This window comes from Myxocyprinus asiaticus, chromosome 30 (genome assembly GCF_019703515.2).
Source record: "Myxocyprinus asiaticus isolate MX2 ecotype Aquarium Trade chromosome 30, UBuf_Myxa_2, whole genome shotgun sequence".
Taxonomy (NCBI): Eukaryota; Metazoa; Chordata; class Actinopteri; order Cypriniformes; family Catostomidae; genus Myxocyprinus; species Myxocyprinus asiaticus.
This window is the reverse complement of record NC_059373.1, coordinates 29,371,940-29,397,153: the sequence shown is the minus strand read 5'-3', so window position 1 is coordinate 29,397,153 and position 25,214 is coordinate 29,371,940. Positions and strand designations below refer to the sequence as shown.

At 36.6% G+C, this 25,214-nt stretch overlaps 1 protein-coding gene across 2 annotated transcripts in view; it reads right to left on the bottom strand.

Annotated features, from left to right (window-relative positions):
• LOC127421131 (eIF5-mimic protein 1) overlaps positions 1–24,806 on the bottom strand; it is a 28,943-nt gene extending 4,137 nt beyond the window's left edge. The window contains exons 1-8 of one of the 2 annotated variants that reach the window (XM_051663922.1): positions 24,754–24,806; positions 21,118–21,188; positions 16,464–16,640; positions 10,416–10,519; positions 8,789–8,854; positions 8,416–8,551; positions 3,357–3,466; positions 1,291–1,461 (exon numbers count right to left, since the gene is read on the bottom strand). In XM_051663922.1, the coding sequence (XP_051519882.1) occupies positions 1,291–1,461; positions 3,357–3,466; positions 8,416–8,551; positions 8,789–8,854; positions 10,416–10,519; positions 16,464–16,640; positions 21,118–21,181 (828 nt within the window). In that variant the 5' untranslated portion in view covers positions 21,182–21,188; positions 24,754–24,806. Of the gene's footprint in view, positions 1–1,290; positions 1,462–3,356; positions 3,467–8,415; positions 8,552–8,788; positions 8,855–10,415; positions 10,520–16,463; positions 16,641–21,117; positions 21,189–21,397; positions 21,527–24,753 lie in introns of those variants that run through there. The other variant, XM_051663921.1, reaches the window with a different exon arrangement.
• Positions 24,807–25,214: the final 408 nt, after the last annotated feature.

Genomic DNA, 25,214 nt, shown 5'->3' with positions numbered 1-25,214 from the left:
GTCAAAATTATTAGAATAAAGTCTTAGCATAGTGAGAATAAAGTAGTATATTGTGTGAATAAAGAAGAAATTTTAGAGAGAAAAAAATGTAGCCTTCCCCTGGCCATGATGTTTGTATTAATGCTTATTAGGTATTGATCAGAAATTCTTGTTGCCTCTCCTGGATAACACTGCTCATAGCTGCACCAATAAACTGTCTATGATCAGTTTCCCCATCTCATATACAAACTTTAATTACTAGTGTAAAGGGCAAGCTGACTCTAGATCAGTGGCCGTGGCCAAATTCATCTTAAAACGTTAATGTCTTGAGTCACTGCGTGCATGGAGAATGTCTTTATTTCTGAAAGAATTTAACATTTTAAAACAAATATAAAATAACGTAGTGCAATTCTTACATTAATACATATTTATTAGATTATGTTAGCACTGAAACGAATGTATCCACATTTGTAACATTCCTTTTTAATTGCATCCATTCAACATTTAAATCAATAAGCATCCAATCAAACTCTAAACAATCCAGCATGGAGATGACTGAAAATAAATTCATCATCGTTCCTTAAGCTTGAGAAGAAGACTCTCTCCACTGGATTTGATCTTAACTTCCAAAATTTAATTCAACTGCATGTCATAGGTGTGGGAACACTTTTAACGGCGTATGCAGGTCCAAACGGTTCTGCCTTTGAACATGATAAACGATCTAATTATTTTACTATTTAAAAGTAAATGCACATTCTTAAGGGGTATACAGCTTTGAAATAAACTAAGCAAAATCGCTACTGCATACTGATCTCAGAAATGGGTGAGCAGTTGATTCCATACACTATTTCGGGATTTCTATGAAATCCCGAAATTCTTACGCTAAAAAAGGCTGTTCCATTCTGTTTGAACAGCCCCTGGACTGGGCTCATAGTCTAAGCTGCTTCACCACTGAGTTCAGCTGAATACCACTGCTATCTGTGAATATTACTACTCTACATACAACTGTACTAAATAAAAAACAATGTGGTATTTCGCTGTTATTATGAAGTTTGAGTCGGGGGTAGTATACAATGGCATCAGTAAGTGTAACACCATGGGAACTGTCTATTGTAGCGTTCCGCCCTGCATTGGGCCAAGCAGTTTATAGTTATGCAACATACTGTATGTATTACACTCTCTCTAAATAAGTATACCCCTATATTGTTTTTCAGAACATAAGGAGAGACAGCAGTAAAACATTTTATACAAGCACTACAAGGAATGAGATGCAAATATGTTTCTTGTGTGTATGTGAGCAGTAGGATTCACCTCTCTAATGGGACACTGCTGGGACAGGCGCTCCTGCAGCTCTTTCTGGAGTTCCTTGCGTGTGCCCAGAGACTGTTGTGTACGCAGGAAGTCTGACAGCTCTTTCAGTCCTGCCTCAGTGAAGTACTTTGTGAAGTGCTCTACATTCTGCTTATTGGCAGGGAAGAGTTCCTGAAATAAGAGCAGATTACACAAGTCTTAGTAAGCTAAAGATTTTGGGGAGACTTTTGGGAACTCCTGAGTGTTCCATGATGAAGTCTCAATATATATAAAAAAAACAAAAAAACAACAACATGCAAAAACAACAATGTTAATAATGTTAATAAGTTATATCAACACCATATCATCGTCAACAGATTCTGATTAGCCAAAAATGCCTTGAAGGATATTTAATATATAAGAGATTGAATTTCTTGAATTATAAAAAAAAGAAAAAAAAAAAAGAAAAAAAATAGTCAGACTGGTATGGCTGCTGATAAAGCAGAGTTTTGATAGCAAAGCAGAATGATAATAAGATTAACTTCCTTATAGTTCTCTATGCCCATTAAGCTTGGATAAGACAAAGCATTTTGACATTGAAAAATTACACACATCACCAGTTTAGCAAACTTTGATGAATTTAGACATGGAAATACATCAGTGTAAATTTTTGAATTTGCAAACATGAATTTGCACGTCATGTTTATTCACCGGGATTACATCCCAAAATCATATTGTAAAAAAAAAAAATCAATATAGATTCTGTGGCACAATGTGCTTCAAGGTCATGAGGGAGTTTAGAGGTGTTAGAGCACATGTCTGCCAGGTAGGAATGTCAAACAATATTGATACCTCGATTATTAATCAACAAGTTATTGTCTTGATATGTTTTTGAGGCCTCAATAATTTAACATTAGCCAACATTTAAATAACTAATTTGTGTGCTTTCCAATTCACTATCAGTTGGACTTCCCTTTAATGTAGTCTGCCATAATAGCTTTGGGAGACCACAAGGGGGTGATATCATTAACTGTACTTAACACTGAAGCCGGTAGCACACCGAACGAGAAGCACACACACAGGACGTGTGGATGTGGTGCAGGTGGCAGTTTAAAGTTTTGAATCTAGTCACCATACATACAAAATTTTGTACTTCTTCAAAAGTGAACAAAGTTAGGTTAATGAGTTTGTAAGTTAGTGATGAAACTGGTTTAACTACACAACTGAATGATTAGAAATGCAGACATATATTATGCAATTTCTCTTTATTTAGCCTAAAAGAGGTTTTTACAAAAAAATTTTGTAACCTCTTTTAGGCTAAATAAAGAGAAATTGCATAATATATGTCTGCATTTCTAATCATTCAGTTGTGTAGTTAAACCAGTTTCATCACTAACTTACAAACTCATTAACCTAACTTTGTTCACTTTTGAAGAAGTACAAAATTAATTCAAGCTGTCAAACCACAAAAAGACATACTTGTAATTTAAAATACATTGTGTAGGCTATATGAAAAATACATGTACACAATACATCCTCCAGTGATGGCTAGAGTAAATAATCTACTATATGTCCTCTGATTATGATTTAGGTTAAATTTAATGGAAAACTATGAAAGTTGCGCTCAGTGGAGCTACAGAATTTTGTGCAGCATCCGGAGTCGTAGCTGGATAGCGCTGACAGACGCCAAGCAGTGGCGGCGATGTGCGTAAAATAACTGTTTCTAATTTTAGAACACACATCATGTGTCAACCACGTATGCAACCCCCTTTAAGTTACCCTGCCATTCACACTTTACCAAAGTTGTGTTGAGAAATATGAATGAAACTATTGTGCAACAAGTAGCCCTATTTATATCTGAAAAAATTGCAGATATAAATCGATAATCATCTGGAAAATTTTCTGTTTGACACATGGAAAAGGCATCAATCCCAACCATATTGCCAGGTGATGAACTTCTCCATGGAAACACAACTCATCAGCATGACAGCTCATAATTTCCTCATCATTTTCAGAGGTTAATAAATTCAGTATCAAAATGGAAATGCACTGCAAGCCATCACACAACACATGATCATTCACCATACCAGCAGTTTCTTATCCAGGTTGGCTTTCCTAAGAGCAGATGTCACTGCATTGGCATCCTTCTCTGCTATCCATGCTTTAAACATCTTCACTGCAAAGGAGGCAGATATTCCTACAAAAAAAGACAGAAGGGAAAAGCACCAACTGATCAACAACTTTGAAACAAATAAGCATTTTGAGAAATTTGCTTTAACAGTCTGCCTGTGCTTTCTCTCTTTAAAATAAGTGCCACTTGTTTGATGTTTTGTTATCTGATCGAATGCAATGGAATTAATACATTTTTAGTATGAGTGAGGCTGAAGTGTCCAAATACTTTTTGGGGCCACTGTATTTAACCAACAAAAATACCTGAACCTTATGCTGTACTTTTCAGAGAGACTAATCTATATGTCTACTTCTAGCTAGTATAACTGATTTAATTTAAATAAGTATAGGTAACACTTTCATTAAAAAAAAAAAAAAAAGAAAAAAAAAGATAAGTATGCCCTACTGAAATTTGTCACATTTTAATATACAATGGTATACAAAAGTACAATGTTGGCCAAAGCATAGTTTGTAAATGGCTTTAATTGGGAAAAAGGGAAGACCAAAACAAAGCAAATGTGCAATAAACCTTGACTTTAAAAAGGAGATGATCAGGTATGAACTGGATGAATACTTTTTATATTAACAATTTTTATTGATTCCATTCAACAAATTAAATAAACATTGGAGAAAATGCGGAATCAAATTATGTACAATTAAACCCTTCCCAAATAACCCCAGATTTCCCAGCCTTCTTCCCTTACATCCCTTCTTCAAAGGGAGGTTCTTCACCACTCATGAAATGAGGGCACTCCAACCGACCACTAACCCCTTAAAATAACCTGTCTGGCGATCATGACGCTCGTTATGACCCAACTCTTTCTGTGCCAATTCTCAACGTCGATGACCACCCCATCGCCCAAAATACAGAGCCTGGGGCAAAGTGAAAGCCGAGTGCCCAATATATCACATATAAGACTCTGAACTTTCAACCAGAACTCCTGGATCTCAACACACCCCCAAAGACATGAGTCATGTCTCCAACTTCTGATTGACATCGCCAGCAGGTGTCTTTAAGACCAAGCCTATAAAATCTGGAGGGGGTCCAATAAAATCGATGTAAAATCTTAAATTGCATAAGGCAAACCCTTGCATCTCTAGATGCAGACTTGACATTTTTTAGGATCCTAGCCCACACCCCCTCCTCCAATGTCAAGTTTAGATCTTTCTCCCATAATCTTTTGAGAGAATTCAAAGTTCCATCCCCCAGACTCTGAATTAGCAGGGAGTAATACACTGATGCCTCATGACCCTTCCCAAAAGCAGCAATCACCACTCCCAGAGTTTCTGCCGCACAAAAACAGTGCAGAGTAGGTGGCGCAGCTGTAAATACTTATAAAACTGAGATCTGGGAATGCCAAAATGTTGAACCAAATTTTCAAAAGGTCTCAATACTCCACTCTCATATAGGTCACCAAGTGTATTAACCCCCCTCACAATCCAATCTGACCAACAAAAAGGGGATTTATTAATACATAGTTTAGGGTTCAGCCATATGCTCGAGGCTACGTTTAAATAAATATCAGAAATAAACACTCTGGGCACTTTTGTCCATATCGAGTGTAAATGCAAAATAACGGGGTGCGACTTAACCTCTCCGGCTAGTTTAATCAAAAGGCTTTGCAGTGGCGAGATAGGGCCAAGAACTTCCTTTTCAATACAAAACCAGGGAGGGGCTCTCTCAGGTGGAAGCGACCAATGAGCCAAATGTCTAAGACCGAATGCATAATAATAAAACAAAATCTTGGGTAGGCCTAACCCACCTTTGTCAACGGCCTATGTAACTTATTGAAATTTAACCTGGGATGCTTACCATTCCAAATGAAGGACTTCGCTATGTTATCAAATTGCTTGAAATAAGAGAGGGGGACATCTACAGGGAGAGACTGTAGCAGGTAGTTGAATTTTGGAATACAATTCATTTTAATAACATTAACCTTCTCAATCATCGATAAATGTAATGAAGCTCCCCTGTCCACATCATTTGAAAACCTTTTTATTAAGGGATCAATATTAACTCTGAATAAATCAGACAAATTTGCTGGGAATAAAATTCCCAAATACTTAATTCCCTGTTTGGGCCACTGGAAGGCACCCAGCTGGAAGGCCATTACTGGACAGTATGCTGTCAAAGCCAAAGCTTCGGATTTAGACCAATTGACTTTGTATCCTGAGAACTTGGAAAAGAAGTTAATAATTCTGTGGAGGCAAAGCATAGACCTAGTAGGGTCGGAGACGAATAATAAAATATCATCTGTGTAAAGCAGAAGCTTATGTGCCACACCTCCCGCAATCACCCCTGGAAAATCATCCTCCTTTCTTATCACGGCTGCTAATGGTTCCAGGGCAAGACAGAACAATAATGGGGAAAGAGGGCAACCCTGCCGGGTGCCCCTATCCAGAGTAAAATAATCTGAAATTAATCAGTTTTTTGTACCGCTGCTATAGGGTGTCTATAAAGTAACTTAATCCAACCAATAAATGTACTCCTGAACCCATACATTTCCAAAATCTTAAAAAGATAATCCCATTCTACCATATCAAACACCTTTCCGGTGTCAAGTGAGATGGCAGCGACCGGAGATTGATCATTTGCTACTGACCACATGATATTGATGAGACGACTAATATTATCAGAAGAGCTACGGCCTCGAATAAACCCCACCTGATCTATATGTATAAGTGATGTCATAACTTTACTTAATCGATTAGCCAGAATTTTTGACAATTTTTTTTTACATCTAACTGGATCAGAAAAATTGGGCGGTAACTTTTACACTCACTTGGATCTTTGTCCTTTTTAAGAATCAGACTGATCCGGGCTTGTGTCATGGTTGGCGGAAACTTTCCATTCTTTAATGATTCCATATAAACCTCTAACAAAAGTGGAGCCAGTTCTGTAGCATAAGATTTGAAAAACTCATGCCCCAGAGCCTTGCCTGTAGGCAAGGCTTTAATTACCTCATCAAGCTCCTCCAAGGTTATCTCAGATTCAAGAGAATTTTTTTGCTCAGTCGTCAGTTTAGTAAGATCTAATGGTTCCACAAAGTTCCCAATATCTTCATCAGTAGACGAAGACATGGAACTATAGAGATCAAAGTAGAATTGTTTAAAAGCATTATTAATATCAATGGCCGAGGTAAAAATTTCACCACCCATAGATTTCACTGAGGAAATGGTAGAAAAAGACTCTCTGTGCTTTATATATCTAGCCAAAAGTTTTCTTGCTTTGTCCCCTGACTCAAAGTATGACTGTCTCAAAGGTGTGATCTTCCACAAAACAAATTCCAGCTGATATAAAACCGTTCAGATTCCTCGGACAGACAAACGAATGTTCAGTGAGCCAGCTGTTATGAGTTCAGAGGATGATGTAATCATTCCAATGACCCGTAAAAATACTCAACAAAACAAACTCCAGCCAGCAGGAGGAATAAGCATGAAGAACAAACAGATTAATCCACAGCTGTTCTAAAGGAATTTTATTCAATAGAACAAGTTCCAGCCACTAGGCGAAACCAATACAAAAAGAAACAAAATCGACTCGGATGGTCGAGTCAATTCACTCGGAGGCTGCATAAAAGTATATACCATGACTTACACAATCTGTCAACTTTATAAAAGACATCCTTTGTGTGAGCATGTAGATATTTTGCGGTCATCCGTATAGTGTCCACACTCAAACTGGCCGGAAACTTCAATGCAAAAGTAATCTTTCGTCAATGCAAAAGTTTCTTTAAGGAAAAATGTTATTCACAAAACAAACTCCAGCCGCTCGGCGGAGCCAACGCAAAAAGTAAAAGAAACCAAAATGACGCCCAGCTTCCTCAAAAGCCAGAGTAAGTACAGCGAGTCGACCCACTCACATGAGAAACACCCAATGGTTTACTCACCCATTGATTCTATAAAAGACATTGCCTGATTGGGACATGTAAATACTTTGCGACCATCCTTCTTTTCTATTCTGAGTTTGGCCGGAAACTTCAGAGCAAAAGTGATCTTTCGCTGATGAAAGAGTTTCTTACATTCCTTGAACAGATCGCGGTTCTCTCTTGTCGAACTCGCAAAGTCCGGGAACAAGAAAATATTATGGTTCTTCCAAGAAAGCTTCCCTTTGCTCCTCGCCTGGTGCAACACAAGATCTTTATCGGATGATCTCAGAAATTTGGCCAGAATCGATCGGGGCCTTTCTCCCTCAGCAAATCTGTGAGCTGGGACTCTGTGAGCTCGCTCGATTTCCAGTTTATGGCCTGTTATGTCGAGCAGACTCGGGTAAAGCTCGTCTAGGAATTTCACCATATCTCTGCCCTCCTTATGCTCAGGAATTCCAACAATTTGAACATTATTCCTGCGGCTTCTATTCTCAAGATCTTCGAGCTTTTCAAGGAGATGTTCCAAATCAACTTTGGTCGCGGGCGGATTAGTGGTTAATTCCCTCTCCGAAGACTCCAGACAATCGATTCATCTCTCAACATCAGTCACTCTTGTAACTAACTCAGAGAGTTTTATTTCCATCGCCATAATCGATCGACGTATTACAGCGAGGTCCTCCAAGTCAGCAAGAACCTTCGTCAGCATCACAGACATGTTGGACAACTGACGCTGGATCACCTCTCCCACAGTGCCATCCAAATCGAGTCCCCGGTCTGTAGGCCTGTCGGGGCTTTCATCCTGAACACGTAAGTGTCTTTTAATGTCTCCAGAGCCCGAGGATTTTGACTTCTTTGCCATGTTTTGCCTCAAAGAGCAAACGTGTAACTGGGTGTATCGAATTTCACCAGATTATAACATGAAAATAATTAAAAGTGCGCAGAGCTCGTCGCTCACACGTCTGCGTCTTGCATGACGTCACGTGACCCACTGAACTGGATGAATACTTGACTTTTACTCTACATGGAGAAACTATTGTTTGATTTTCAAATCTTTAACTTTTTCTTACTTTTCTTTTAGAAGTAGACATGACCAGTAATAAACACCAACCTTCTTTGACAATGTTATCGCTGAAGAGGCTGGTAAGGATAGGTGGCAGCAGTGTGCCATTGGCCAGCAGGATTCCTGTTAGCATGGCCAGTTTGGTCTGCTCTGACTCAGTGAAGGCCTTCAGGAAGAGAAGCAGCTACATAGGGATATGAAATATGGATCAGAAATATATTAGTCTGTTCGGCTCACAGAGACACTGATTACCATTGAATAAATATTAATGGAAACACCATGGTAGAATTGTTTTTTGTATTTTTTGTCCTGAAAAGATATATTCTACACATGTGGGTGAGAGAACACATCCTCCAGTAACGCACATCTCTTAATGATGTGATTGCATTAATAGCAGGAACGTGATGTGAACATTAGTTACCTTTTTGATTTCCTCTTCAAAGGCCTTCTCCAGATATTTGTACCTTCTTATTAGTTTATTGAACACCTGCGTGTAGACACAGTTCCATCAGTCTCTGCATCAACGTGTCTTTAAAAGGGTCATATCATACATTTGCGTTGGTGTGACAGCTCTATTGTTTTTGTTAGCAAAATTGTACCTTGCCATGGGAGTCTATGGCAGCCCAAAGAACCATTTGGATGAAAGTTGTGAAATTTGGCACACTAATTAGGATGGGTCTGAAAAGTCCCCCGACCAATTTACGGGTCTCCCAGTCAAACCCTCTAGAGCCAGCATCAGCTCAAATTGGTTTTTTAACTGGGCAGCCCAAGTTTGCAACCTAGTCTCATAGAATGAACGTTTCTATACCAAAATATTTACAAACTGACTTTTATGTGCTGAATTCTAAGTTTCATAGCTGTTTCTTGGTGAAATTAAAACTAGAGGCGCTACACCAACTGTGTTTTATTCACTTTTACACAAATCACAACGGCTGATTATGACTTTGTAAACACGTATTTTTCACACTATTACTCACACACGGCTACTATAAGTTATGATATCGAAACACTTCTACTATAACGCATCACTTGAAAAATTATACATTTTAATGCGTGTATTATAGACTCACCTACATTTACAAACCTATTACAATGTGATTAGCTTCTGCAGTAGCTCACCTCATAGAGTGTTGGACTCTGAAGTACGTGGTTCGAGTCCAGTCAAGCACACAAGCTGACACGTGAGACGAAAGTGTCATAGAAGCATCAAGAGATGATGTGTTTGCTTCAAAAAAATGTGCTTTTCATTTCTCATTTTGTTTTTGGACACTATCGGTTAGGTTTAGGCATTGGTAAGGATAATAATGTCTATTTTGTGTCTACCTCTCATTTAATTTTAAATCACTATTGGTTAGTTTTTGGTTACGGAGGTACATTTTACTCATTAAAACCTCCATCTAATATTCACCTTAAAAATCTCATCTTATTATGACACAATTTCACTCGCTTTTGGCGCCCACTGCTGGACATTTCACTGGGAAACTGCAGCCAAACGTGTAATAATGCACGTAATTTCATTCTGAAATGTTTTGCCACGGTCATGTAATTTTCATGAGATCAGGCTGCAAGCTTCAGAACACCCAAATGGTATTGTAGACATGGAAATGTCTACTATGTGTCAATATTGTGGATTTCTGACATCAGAAATTCAAGGATTTCTAAATGAGCCGTTTTTGAGTTCTGAAAGTTGTTTTCATAGTACAATTAACTCTTTCATTTCAAAAGAACAATGAACGTGAGATTCCTCATGTTTTAACCTCTTTATAACAACTGGACAAACACAAATTGTTGGAGACCAGATACCACACTTTTAAATTCACAGTGACTAGTGATGGAGAGACACTGTAATCCAAGGGATTATTTTGAAATGACACAGTATGATTGACATACTGGCTCTACCAGGGGGATTTGGAGCCTACAGTAAGTACATCTTATGCAATTTTGAAGCAGGATTTCCCAATCGTCCTGCCACATGGTATCAGCTGCTCATTTTTCATATAACAATGGAATAAACCAGCTCACTGAACAAGGTAAAGTGGGGTATTCACCTGAGCATAGCTGCGAACAGCAGTGTGGTTTTCCTCTGTCTTGAACACACAGTGCTCCGTTAGCTTGGTCTTGTCCCCGTCGTCAATGCGTGTTCCCCCAGGAGCTTAGAGAGGGAAAGTGAGGTCACAGGTTAATGCAGTAAATCCTTGGAGAGCACTGTGCTGTCATTGTTAACCCCTGCTGAGAAAATGTCACTGCCTACTGCACACTTATAATTGAGATGGACAGAGGCCAATGCAACCATGGACAACAAGGCTTTCCATAGTAAGGTTTAACATTTTAGAAAGTCTGTAACACTCTTTGCAGATATGCATCAACAAAACAAGATGACTAGAATGCTAGATTGTTTCCTGCTGTATTAAATAAAGATTTGACTTGCACTATAGACAGCATTGTTGATTATAAAGGAAGTGATGCAGTTAAGATCTAGTTAAAGAGTTCAAAGAGAATTTATTTCAAGCTACAGAATGGATGCATTTCACAATCATTTAATCAACTAAATTAGAGCAGTAAACTGCAAAAAAATTAAAATAAAATCTTAATCAGTATTTTTGTCTTGTTTTCCAATAAATAAAAAAAAAAACATCTAAAAACATAATTAAAATAAGATAAATTTACTTGAAAAGCAAAACTGCATTCGATAATAAGATTTACAATTAAAAAAGTGATGTTAATAAGCATAGATCAAGACAGTATATTCTCTTATTATCTTAACACATACTGCTTCTAAAATATATATATATATATCTTGCTTTAAGGATATTGAGATATTTGTACGGTACAAAAAAAAAAAAAGAAAGAAAATACAAATTAAGATTATTATTTTTGCAGTGAAATATACACGTGATGAGGACATGCCCGGCCCACAATCGGGCTAATCAGCTGAGGAGAGAGATAAATGCAGCGGGATGTGGCAGTTCGAGAGAGAGAGAGAGAGCCACACGCAGCTGTCGTGTGTGCGTTTGTGTTGTGTGTCTTTTTGTTTCATTAAATATTATTTTGACCGTTCAGTCGGTTCCCGCCTCCTCCTTTCCCATTTTAACCCTCTGGGGTCGACGGACGCACCAGCACATCCTGCTGGATTTTTTCCTCATAACAGCGGAAACAACTTAAAATACTCCTTCATTTTTGGGCATACAGATAAGTGAAAGACATCATTAGAGACTATAAAGGGTCTACTTTTATTTGTGTACACTCACAATAACAACAAAACCATGTGCTTTTGTAAAATAAAGAAAATAAACAGGGTGCGCTTTCAGCCATCTCTGTCTAAGCAAGCATTATATTTTAACTAGTGTTTATGCTGCCTCATTATCATCAACGAAGCTTGTGTTTGCAAATATCTGTTCGGGTGTAAATGTGTAAAATGTGCTATAAATATGCCCATATTAGAAAATCAGCATATCAGAATGATTTCTGAAGGATCATGTGACACTGAAGACTGCAATAATGATGCTGAAAATTTAGCTTTGATCACAGGAATAAATTGCATTTTACAATATATTCAAATAGAAAAGTTATTTTAAATTGTAAAAATATTTCACAATATCACTGTTTTAGCTGTATATTGGATCAAATAAATGCAGCCTTGGTGAGCAGAAGAGACTTTTTTAAAAACATTAAAAAATCTTACAGATCTATAAACTTTTAAATGGTAGTGTAGATCTAAAGTAAAGTCTTTATGTAAAGGAAATGTATAGTCAGATTACTTCTTTTAAACTTAAACTTGATTTTGTGAATAAGCTACAAACAATACATTCAATTATTAAGTCTCCTCACATTCATTCTCTCTCAGGGGATGAGGTCTTTGTCTCCTCAGGTGTGAATCACATCAATATTCATGATCATCCACACCTCCTCGCATATGGCCTTTCTAACACTAAAAGTGTCTTACAAAAGTTAAATGACTATATTGTTTTGTATGAATGAGAGATCAGGATGGGTTTCACATCATTTCTGTAGCAAAACCTCTAGGCTACAAGATCCAGTTCTCAAAAGTCTTGTGAACAAATGTTTAGTATGTGTTATATGGCCTTATTTCAGTGACTTTAAATTGTTGTTTTAAAAAAGAAAACATGCATAAACATTTCCTCAAAAATACAAACATGTACATACATGTTGTTCACATATTACTGTAGCCCAGTTTGTGCTGAATACAGTGTTATCAGACTTTAGCCATTAATATGTTTTTAAGCAACTGAAAAAAGCACAAATGTCAAGTCATGTCATAACTTCTCCTGGGCCCAAAACACCCTCAGACCCCAGAGGGTTAACCTTGTTACAACACAATTGTCAAAATATCTTTGCTTCTGTTCCAGTATAAGGCATGGTTTCTCAATCTGCTCTGTACATACAACAATGTATTGCCTTATGGTCTAATCCACTGGTGTCTGGGTTAATACAGTACACATAGTTGACTTCAGATCCCCTTTTGGAGATCTGCTAAAGATTACAAGGTTGAGCCAGTGATGCATGGATTGGCCAATGCAATATCTCCTAGTTTACCATATTGTACATTCAGCTACAGCAACTGGCTTTTCAGGCAGAAATGAGAAACATATGAGATGAAATTGGAACATTGCTTTTCTCTTTTTCAGTTTAGCAGAGTATATTCTGTTATAGTTATATTGATTGAACACTTTCACTAAATGCAATATGGTACAACATTTTTAATTTGCCTTTGTGAAATGGCATTCATAACCCATTTTACTTCTGTAATGGGACATTTTTCTGAAACTGCATGAGAAAAAATAAAGTTAGCTGTGATTTTATGCATCAGGAATTGATTGTATCAGGTCTCTAAATGTCAGGTGGGGAGGGGTTGAAATTAAATGGGCTTATTACATTTTGATGAAAGTGATTTTGATGAATAACATGCACCGAATTTTGTACACCCAGAGAAGTGTATTAAGAAATGTACTTTTCAAAAGAATTTTGTCTTTTAGTGTCATCACACTATCAAAGAGGTAACATGATCCAGTGATCAACAATAGAGGATTTGGGCTTTAACTGAGTCAAAGGCAGTCTTCTGCACACCAGGGCACAATACTGTAGATGGAGTAATCTGATTGTTGACTGGATGCTTGGCCAGGATGCTCTTTTTCCTCTCTCATGAGCTGGCTCTGATTAGAGCACTGCTCTAGGGGCTATATATAGACCCAGAGTAAACCTTTTAACTGTAATTGGGTTGACAGAGACAGACTCATCCTAAGGACATCTCTGCCAGTGCCAGAAACTGAACAGATTCAAGACAGATTACAAAGAAAATGTGAAACATGTGAGTGAAAATGTAAATTAAAATGCAGTGAAATTAATCCTAAAGAGAATACTCCTATCTAATTAAAAAAAAGTCAGCATAAGGCAAGCTACAGCTAAGTTGTGCTACATTAAGAAAGACAAATTGATAGGGCCTACAATTAATACAAGAAACAACTTATTTAAAGGCTAGATTTAAATCAGAACTATGCAATGAAAATAGTCTTACAATTAGAACTAGAGTTTTCTTAACTTAAGGGGTTTCTTGCAACTGGGCCCATGTCCACACAAATCCGTTTGAAAATTTGAAGTTTGAAACCTCCGTTTTCAGTTAACGTCACAGTTTTCCAAAGTATGTGGTTATGGAGAGTGTTTTCAAAAATCTTCACTTTCTGTGGAGGAAAACAGCATTCTAGTGTGGATAAGAGAAGTAAACATACACTATTAAAAATGTTCCCGTGAAAAAACAGTAAAGAACTGGCAGCAGGGTTGCCAGCATGTTACTGTAAAATTAATGGTGTCTTGCTGTTGCTGAAATTAACAGCTAGATACTGTTTTTACAGCTACAGTATACAACTGTAATTTAGCAGCATATAGCTGTCAAATTACACACTATCTACTGTTGTTGAAATTAACAGCTATGTTCCCAGTATGCACTGTGGCATGAAGAAATTACTTCGTTTTTTCTTACTATTTACTGGTTTATTTTGACGTTGTTTTTGTTGTAGTCTAAGTTACTTGTATTTTAATGTTCAGCTTTTACTTTTTTTACATAAAAGTATGTTTGTTAATTGTCACCATTGTTGTGTTTTGTATGCCGAGAGTTGATATCTGTGTGTCTTGATAAAAACTCGAGTTATGCTATAAGTTCATCAGAAACATCAAACATTCATTTTGCTAATATCATTAAAATATAAGTTTCAAAATGTCACTACAGCTTTCACCAAGATGATATCATGATTTTAAATGTTCATTTTCCCCTAATGCCTTGCATAGAACAGCTATTTACCGTAAAACTAGTCACTTCATAGTGAGACTGCTCTTGATCTCCCAGAATGCAAAATTTTTAACAGCAAACTACTGTATTTAAGAATCACAGTATATTGCTGTAGGAATTTGGCCGTAAATTTACAGCAATTTTTTACAGTGTAGCAACATAATGCATTTTTAAATGAAAACATATAAGTGTGGCCGTTTCCAAAGACTATATTTAGAGTTTTATAGTATAGTTATTGAGTCCCGGTCTTGGATACTGATTGGGTAATCCAGCTCTGCTAAAATAATAACACATCATAGTAACACCTTTGACGCGAAACACCTGTTCACCATACGCAGCACCCATAGAGGTCAACTATTAACTTTTGTTTACATGTCACAAGTAATGTTTTAATGAAAATAGTAATTGTTTATATAAAGCGATAAGGCATTCTGCTTTGTGTCATGCCTAACAACGCCCTCTGGCCACTTTAATATAATGTACGGTATAGTACAGTGTGGTTTTGCATAGCATACTATTGTACAGTCTAGTATAGTACAGTATACAGTAGTATAGTATGGTATGGTATGGCATTGTATGTTATGGTACAGCACAACACAGTATAGTATAGTACAGTATAGTATAGTATAGTATAGTATGGTATAGTATGGTATAGCATAGTATGGTATGTATAGCATGGTATGGTATAATCCAGTATGGTACAGTATTGTATAGTATGGTAGTATGTAGATAAACATTTTGCCTGTATATCTGCAACAGAACTCCTTGCAGAGATGCAAAATGCAAAAGGCAATTCATGAATCTGCTTAATAAAAGTAATGTTTTAATAAAAATAGCATCGGTTTAAAAAAACAATAAGGCATTCTGCTTCATGTCATGCCAAACAACACCCTCTAGCCACATTAATATAATGTACGGTATAGTACAATGTGGTATTGTATTGTATAGCATAGCATAGCATGATATGGTATTGCATAGTATACAGTAGTATAGTATATTATATTATGGTACGTTACATTATGGTATGGTATGGTACAGTATAGTATAGTATGGTAAGTTAAGGTAAGGTATGGTATTGTACGGTATTGTACGGTACAGTACATAATAGTATGGTATTGTATGGTAGTATGTAGATAAACATTTTGCCTGCATAACTACAGAACTACAGAACTCCTTGCAGAGATGCAAAATGCTGCTTCTCAACACATATTCAGTATCCTAAAATTCATAAGATATGCCTTTTCTCTGGTCTCTACACTGGGTTCCCAACAGAGTATCAGCCAGAAACAAATTCAAACCAGTGTCTTCATCTTTAATGATCAATGGGATTTTAAGATGATGGCCTAGAGGTACTGCACTGAACACTTTGATCCAGAGAAGTGTGGTGAATATTGGAACAACAGCCTGTTGGCACGGGGGAGTAAACTAATGACCTCTTATTCTGATAATCCATTAAAGATAGCAGTGCAGTGCTCACTTTGCCCTTGCATGAGATGGCGTCTCAAAGGTAGGTTCAGCCAATCCTCGGCTAAGGGGGCCAAATATCACAGGGCCAAAGTGTGCACAAGATGCTAGGTATACAACAATTAGTTCCAGTCCTCTAATAAGACTGGATAAGCGTTGTTCCAAGAGTTCTCACATTTAGTATAACAGCACTGGGACGCTTCACCTCTTTCCTGTTTGCAGCGTTCAAGACCAGCTGCCTTTGTTAGGAAAGACATTCCTTAGCGGAGCAAAAGTAGACTAAATAACTGTAAAATAACATAAATGATGTGCAGCTTTTGAACCATCTTACCGAGCATGCTCCCAGCGATGAGGATGTCAAACAGGGTGTCAGCATAGCGACGGTAGTCTAGTCTCGACCCAGTGACATCCAAAAACTTGGCTACAGCATCAAGATCACCACCTGCTTCGTTGAGGCCTTGAACAATAGTGTCTCGGAAAACCGTAGGCTCAAACTTCTCCTTTTCATCTGTAGGAGAAAAAACACAAAGATTGACATCACAGTCAGGGTCGGTCATTGTTTCCTTTCTTTCAATCCATCACAATAGAACTTCACAGAACTAGTGCTTCTAAAAGTACAGTACCCTCACAATATAATACTGAAAAAATATTTGGATTTTTCTATGTAGTGTACTTGATAGTGGAGAGTACGGTCACACACAGAACTATGTAATGGCATACAGCTGAACTCGTACCTACTGTAATATTATGTAAATGATTTCCCTAGCCTAGCTACTAGCTAGGGATTCTGATTATAGCATACACTCGAGAGCACTTTAAGTGTCTTCCTGCGAGAACTCACATTTTGAAGAGTCAGTTGCACCTACCACACAAGCCAGTGAAGCTGAAATCTAATGCCTTGTTGAAAAACGCCCTCGCATTTGCTATTATAGCTATTAAGTTACACTTGCAAGCTATCCGTAGCATCTAAAATGGTTCTCAACTTTCACCCATATCAAACCATGATATGGAAGATTCAGTTTAGTGTATGACAGCTGCGCTTTGAAAGGGACGCAGTGTTGTATAAAAAAATAAATAATCGACAGCACATGAAAAAACAGGATGCGATATTAGAGCTTAAATAGTGTGTAAAGCAGTCACATTTACAAAGTAACATTTTTTATAAAGTTTCAGAGGGAGGCAGCATCTCTCGTCTTCCTTGAGCTCACTGTGTTCTCATTGAGCTTCTAAAGCATGGTGTGAGTTTGGGGGTTGGGGGGGGGTTAATGCAAAATACAGGCGAAAAGTCACATGAGATAAGGCAATGTCCCCCACTTGGCTCTCATTGGTTTAATACGCTGTCATTCTCTCAATATGATAATACCCACAACTCATGTTTGAAATAGGACGACGCAGATTGCTATAAATGGAGCAAACCAATAGAACTGAACAGACTAATAACAGTCAAAAACTAAACCACACAGACAACACCACTTTTGGTCATGTCCGAAATCAAAATATTTTTGAAATGACTTAAAACATGAAAGTGTCTGTGAGTGAACTGGTTTTTACTTAACACTCGTTCTTAAAGGTACACCTCCGTGCCATAATGATACCTGCAGTGTTTACCGAGGAGCAGACGACCATTGATCCGAAAATAAGGTGAAAAAATTATAAAATGCATAAACTTGATGAGTCTTTGATTTGACTTGGTTTAATAAATAGTCTGTTAATATGAGCATACAAAATATTATAGCTATTGCATGCTTGTCAATAGTATACTATTAAGCATATTCCATATACCTTCAAATAATGAAATCTGTTTTATGGCCATAAACATCTGAAACTATACTTCATATATTTGGGCATTTATGTACATAATCAAATTGCACAATGATTGGGGAAAATAAGTTACATACAGTATATTTACTGCATATAACCATACATATAAAACATTTTGTTAACGTCAAATGGAACTGAAATCTGAATTTACAATGGACTTTTTTGCTTTTGAGGTCATTTGTTAACGTTTGAGTTTGCATCTAAAGACCACTAGAAGAGAGCTAGTGAAACAGCAGAGAGCCTGCACTGGTTCCAGTAGTGTGTAAAACATGAAGCACACAGGAGTACACAAACAGGCTATAAATGGAACAAGGATTGAGCCCAGAGTGCTGAGTGAGTGCCTGCAGCACATGTGTGTAGGTGCATGCCAAAGGTGTGTGTGTTTCAGTATGTGTATTAGGAGGTCTGTTTTAACAACAAAGGCTCCTGGTTAAACTTTCAGCACCAATGCTCTGCTAACACTATAACCAAAAGTTGATCTTAGCAAGTTAAAGTTGTTGTAAGTGATTTCAGCCTTTTTTGCTAACTATCCCCAGATACATTTACCTTCAACTACATCCCCCCTCTCCTTAACGCTGCCCATCAAAGACAAACCCGAATGCACAGAATTATTGACAGGCAGAGCACATTTCTGATAAGTTTGGCTAACTTTTCTGATTCACCAAAATAGGGTGGGCAACTCCCCTGACTCTCTTTTTTGTTGTTGTTGCTATTATCGCCTAGAACTGTAAGAGACAGGTTTGATGTCTCACATATTTTAATCAGACATTATTATGTCTTTTATGTAACATGTGGTATTAAAGATTGTTTACAGCACATTTAACTCAAAATGTTCCTCAAAGTTTGTTTCAACAAAGTTGATCTTCAGCAACACTGTAAGACAGAACAGAGTGGTTTTTAACCACTGAAAAAGGTTGAAATGAACGCATTTTTGGTTAGACTTTACAATAAGTTTCTATTTGTTAACATTAGTAAATGCATAGGTATCATGAACTAACAATTAACAGTATTTTATGACAGCATGTATTAGTCTTGGTTAATGTAACATTATAAAAAAATACAATTCTTCATTGTTAGTTAATGTTAGTCAGGACTCCAGACTGTGACTAAATGGTCGTATTTTGCAACTGTTTTTTTTCCACTGGTGCAACTACAACGTTGGTCAACTCTCCCTCTTTCTTTCTATCCGTTTATGTGCTGCCGTTTTCTATTAAGCAATATCAAATGGCAAATGCATCAAATGCATTTTACATTAGGCGGAGAGAAAATATCATTCATTTTTGTTACAACTAAGGCAGTTTATAAATGTTTATATTTAGTATTAATAGTTTTTAAAATTGTTTAGAGAACTGTTTTTTCATTCCAAAAATGCCATAGTTTTTTTTTTTTTTTTTTATAAAAATCATGTTACATCTAACCATGGTAGTGAAGATATGCTTGGTTTTACCTGAAGTTACCACGGTCTTGTTAACCACTGTTAAAACTATATAGGGTAAGAATAATGTTCATTTACTTTTTAATTATAACATATATAATCTTTTAGTATGTACAGGATGATGATGCATCATCCAACATATTATCGAGGGAAATAAATAGAAACATTTGCTAATTTTGTTGTCATAGCACAAAATAAAAAATTATGAATAGGGGCCATCTTACCCAACAACTGAGACAAGATGACACCCCACCTGAGGCAAGAAGCCCCCCCAGGGTAAACTTGTCCCAGGTGTCCTCCGATTTTTACAGAATGTATAAAATACATCCAATTAGGGATGCACCGATACCACTTTTTCTCTTCCGATCCGATTCAGATATCAGAAATCTCAGTATCGTCCGATACCGATACCGATCCGATACCAGTGTTGTTGTTTTTTTGCATAATCAGTTTAGAATATCTTTACATTATTGTGTGGAACTAATTGGGGGTACTCTGTAATATGAAAAGAAACACAAACATCTAACTACACATTATTTCAATATAAATGTATGCAGTAGCCTATTAAGAAAATTTTTATTGTTAACTAGTTTACTGGATAATGTAGCAGCAAAATTAACAGGAATTCCAGTCTAAGTCTTCAGTAGAAAAGAAGCCATTTTCTTTGCAAAACTTTTTCAACTGGTATCTGAACTTTAAAGGATTCAGATCTCTTTTTTGTTCAATTTAGTTGTAAGATATCAGTCCACTTTTCATTCATATCATTATTTTTTGGAACCCATTCAACTTAAATATTTTTATCATTTTTAAACAAATAATAATGATTATAACAATACATTATTATTATTATTATTGACTTAGTACAACAGTAATATATTCAATCATGCACCTTTAACTTTAAAACCTTCAGGGGGTCATCTAACCCCAGGGGCATCTTCCCCATCTCACCCTATATATTTAAAAAAAAAAAAAAAAAACTATGGTACATTTTCATATGCAAAATATAATCAAGGGCTTTAAAATCTGGACCTTTGTGAATTATGGACAAAGTTAGTTTTCCTTCTGTGTAAAAATCTGTTCTCCTCAAATGCTTTATTATAGAAAAATATAATGGCCTTCAAATTTCCAAGAATCAACAAAAACCTGATGAAAGGAGTCCAAAATTAGTCACACTGTCAGAATAATTTAGCGCTATTTAAATTAGGTGTTTTTTTTTGTTTTTTTTTTACTTTTTATCGATGTTATAGATAACCTTGTTGATAATACCAGTAAATTCACATCTGCATCCTAACTCAAAATCAGTGCCTTACCATCCAATGAGCATTTCAGAGGGGCAAAATATACAATATTATCGGTAATTGGACTTGTTTTCTTAATGTAATATAATACTATCACTTTTATTATTAGTTTCTGTCTTTATATTTTTCATTTTAAAGGCCCCAGATCCCCATGCCCCACCGGTGCTACCAAATGAGGTGCTGGTGACACCAACCGTGAAACTTGATGGCACCGGTGCCACCGCTCTCAAATGTTAATCTGGAGCCCTGTTAGTTAATAATGCAATAACTAATGTTAAGATATACAACTTTTTTTTAGTTAACATTAACAAAGATTAATAAATGTTGTAAAAGTATTCATGCCAATCTTAGTAAATTAAACCATTCTTTGTGATGCTGACAATGTGTTTAAACTGATAAATTTGTTTAATTTAGGGATAAAAGAGACTCACCCCTTTTCCTGGTCTTAAACCGCTGGCCTGTAAGCACTGGCTTCTGTTGCTTACCGGTATTCATAAAAGTCCTTCATATGCAAAGAAACAAGAAACAAGGCACCTTAAAATGAGCAACCAAATGCAAATTCACAAACAAAGAGTACATTCAAGCCAATGAAATGTGTGCCATGAAAACAGATGCATCATTAAAAGAGACACATTACGAAAATAGTCCAGCAACTCCTGACTCAGTAATCTGTACTCTTCACCCAGCACAACACCCTCCCCAATCACACACCTTATTGATAATCGTGCACCGTACTAAGAGAAGAAAAAGCTTGCGATCTAAATGCTCAGCAGCTGAGAGGTCCTCTCCAGCACAGAGTGAGTGCTCCAGCAGAAAGCGAGTGCTCTGGCGAGCCTTTCGCTGGCCTGTGCTAAATATAGAGGGGCTCATCCCTGACTGTGTAAACTTCAGTCACCCAAGCCCAGGCCACGTGTCGTATTACAGCAAGGGCATGTCTGATCACAGCTTACAGCCCTCTGTGTGTATAGATACATGCAGACTCCCAAAGCAAGTGTGTACATGTGCAAAGTACACATACACAAACAAATACATAGTTTTCCATCAGCTGGCTCTGATCCTCAGAATGTTGTTGTGCAGGTCAAGATTTTGTACACTTCTTCTACAGAACAGTGTGAGGTCAATGAAGGCAGTTGAGCCCAGCATAAACAGCAAACTAAAAGATGTCACATGATGGCTATTATTGGCATACTGTACCTGCATAGTTTATGCATAACGTGTCCATGGACTTTTTTATAGTCAAAATCAAGATTTTAGGTTCAAATGTATACTGTATGAATGTATAAGGGAAACTCTATATCTTAGGACCTGAAATGCTAAACATATCTTGTAAATTATTCTATATTATTTATATTATCCAGTATACATATAAAATATTTATATAAGCCTTTTTACCTTGAGTAGTTTTATTTTATTTATTTTTATTTTAAATGGTCCTACAGTGTGACTAATAATTGTTTCCATGTATTTTTCTACATTTTTCCATACAAATACCCCATGTAATTACTGAATTATTATGTCACAAAAGGTGCATGCACAATAATAATAAAATAATTAGCAAAATGACGTTTAAAATAGTTTTAGAAGACGTATAGCATGTCACACCACAGGGCATGTCAACTCCCTAAATAACAAATAATGATATCATTTTCGATTTGGTGTCACTATTACAGTATGTTTGGAGATTAAAAGAACACAGAGTTGCTTAATATGGTTTTAAGAGATTCTCTCTAATTTAGGGCCCCATGAAATCTGTTTTAATTTTTAATTAAATGTAATAATCAAAACTGTGTCTAATCAAGTTAACTGATCAAACTTTAAATCAAATGAAAATATAATCATTAATTTTCAAACAAAAGATTGCAGTTATTTTTGCTCAAATAAAGGGCTGCACATCAGATGTACAATATAAATAAAAATAAAATGTAAAAACATTGATGAAAAAATGTGTGATTACCTTTGGCACGAGCCAGGTTGCTATATGGCTGAATCACATCGTGCTGATTCGGTACACTCTTGCTTGTGTGTTATTGCTTAAAAACTAAATTCACTAAATTGAATAGTAAATTTTTCTATACAGTAGTAATATATTTATGTTATAATTTTCAATTCCATGCATTCAGTTGAATCGAGCTATTATTTTGGCAGAACACGGAGTGAAGACCTTTGCGTTCCTGTGTGTATTTGGCAATAGTTTTTAATAAGCTCCACATTCAAAAATGCTGAAATGTTCGCGAGCCAAACTCTCTTGCAGCGCCAGAGTAGGGGTTTATGTGAAGCATTCACAGCTGTTTATACGCTACCCCCTTGCACTTTGCCCTGGCACGAAAATTGCCCTTAGAATTAATGCTATCACAAAAATCAAATAAGGCATTGTGCACGGTCGTTGAGCATTGCACTGCGAATAGCGTGGTCACGAATAGAGTCCTGAATCCTTTCTTGCAGATTTGAAGAATATGTACTCATGTGCAAGTCCCATGTTATATTATAAATAATATCAACAACCACACTCACTAGGGAATAGCCCACAAAAGGGAATGATTAAGCAGAATGTCACACAACACTAAACCATTACACTAGACAACATAGCAAACTGCCCTTAGATCAGCTCAGAAGGATGATGTCTAGAGCACGAGTCCAGACAGGACCAGTTAGTACCAGTGTGACTGGAAACACAGTGAGGAGGAGAGAGTGAGAGAGTCGCTGATGCAAGTCAGAAGTCAGAATCGGGTCTTAATTAGATTACAGCAGGCGGGAGTCCCAGTGGAGCGAGAGGGGCTTACATCAGACTCACTGGCTGAGTTCGAATCAGCACCACCCATACTACTCTTACTACTTCTGCCATATCTGTATATGACAGAAATAGTAAGAGTATAGTAGTATGTCATTCCGAACTTGGCCATTCCGTCCTCTCACATTCGAAATCACCCTCCAATTAATGCATTACACCATGCAACTCAGCTCTTTGCTCACAATACGCATTCAAGTTCTTTTTAACCTCACCATTCTTGCATTTGCTGCCAATATGTAGGTGACATTCCCAGTCATAAAACACGGTCTAATTAAACTATGGACCAACATCACCTTAAATCTCTGCCGACCACAAATGATATTCTTTCTAGGCCGCCAGATGAGACTTGTGTGAGCTGTCACATAGCTGAATGTTTATGTTCCATAACACACACTCTTTATCTGTTGCCGGTCCCAATTTATTAGTGCTTCATAGCCAAGAATAACACACCAGCTGTGGCATTCCAGGAAGAGAACCTGGATTCAAAGCCGGAATGAGGTGTTGGGACACTGCACAGGGCAAAAAGTTTTGAAAGGATATAAATATTACTGTTCAAATATTAATAAACATATTACAGTAAACCAATCAATCAGTCAATTCATAAATAAATACTTTAAAGTAACTTTCATTATAAGATTATTACATCATAACACATAACAGCAAAATATCAAACCAAGTACCACTTATTTTAAGGAAAGATATCAAAAGCACACTTTGTCAAAGCAAAACATCCCACAAAAGACATTTGTTATATTTGGATATACAATATAGATAAAACAATAAATATACTGTTCAAAATAAAAACAAATATGTCTATTGAATGCAGTACACTTTCAGTATATATTTTCAATAATATGGATGAGGCACTAATACATGTCTGATTTTAGCAAACAGAGAAGATCAGTGACTATGGCAAAATTAAAAATGTTGATCCACTTGTACCTGAAGAACAGGAGATTTTGTTGTCAACTTGTTTCTATATTACTTGTACATAAAAACATTATTGCAAATTACAGAAATGTCACTGGACACGTCAAAAGTTTCAAGTCATAAGGATCCAGTCCACTTTTATAGAAAGCCGGCAATCTGACGTGTCTCTGCTCCACCAGTTAAAATCTTCCGTATCCTTACAAATGTACATTTTTTTTTTTTTGTATGAAACTAATTAACATACATAGGTATGAAAAAAAAAAAAAACCGGATGAGACTCGAATCAAAACCTTGTTATTAAAATGAGTAATCTTTGCATCCTAACAGTCCGTCATGTGATTGTATTTACCTGTCTGTGATTCACTCAGTAACGAGTTAGAGCACCGCTGCGCAGTATCTCACACCACCAATTGAACAGGCAAGTTAAATAAGACTGGACGAGTCTATCTTCAAGAGGGGTAATTCGTGCGACATAATAATGATGGTAATAATGGACCTTGCTATTAAGTTTATTTTAATGAAAATTTTTTTTTATTTTTTTTTTTACTTATAATGCATTAATAATAAAAGGGAAGATTGAAATTGTAACATTTTCATGACTCCTTCACATCTTGCCACTCTGATATCCGCCCCATCCCCCCTTTTGATTTCCAAGTGGTATCAACTAAAAATGTTGAGCGCTTTAGTGTTATAAATTGGTCAGATTTCCCTGCAGTTACATTTACCGATCAAGGTACCCTGTGTTCTGAGGAAGCACATTTCTTATAAATATTCTAAATAAATATCGTAAATAATTAATAATAAATGATT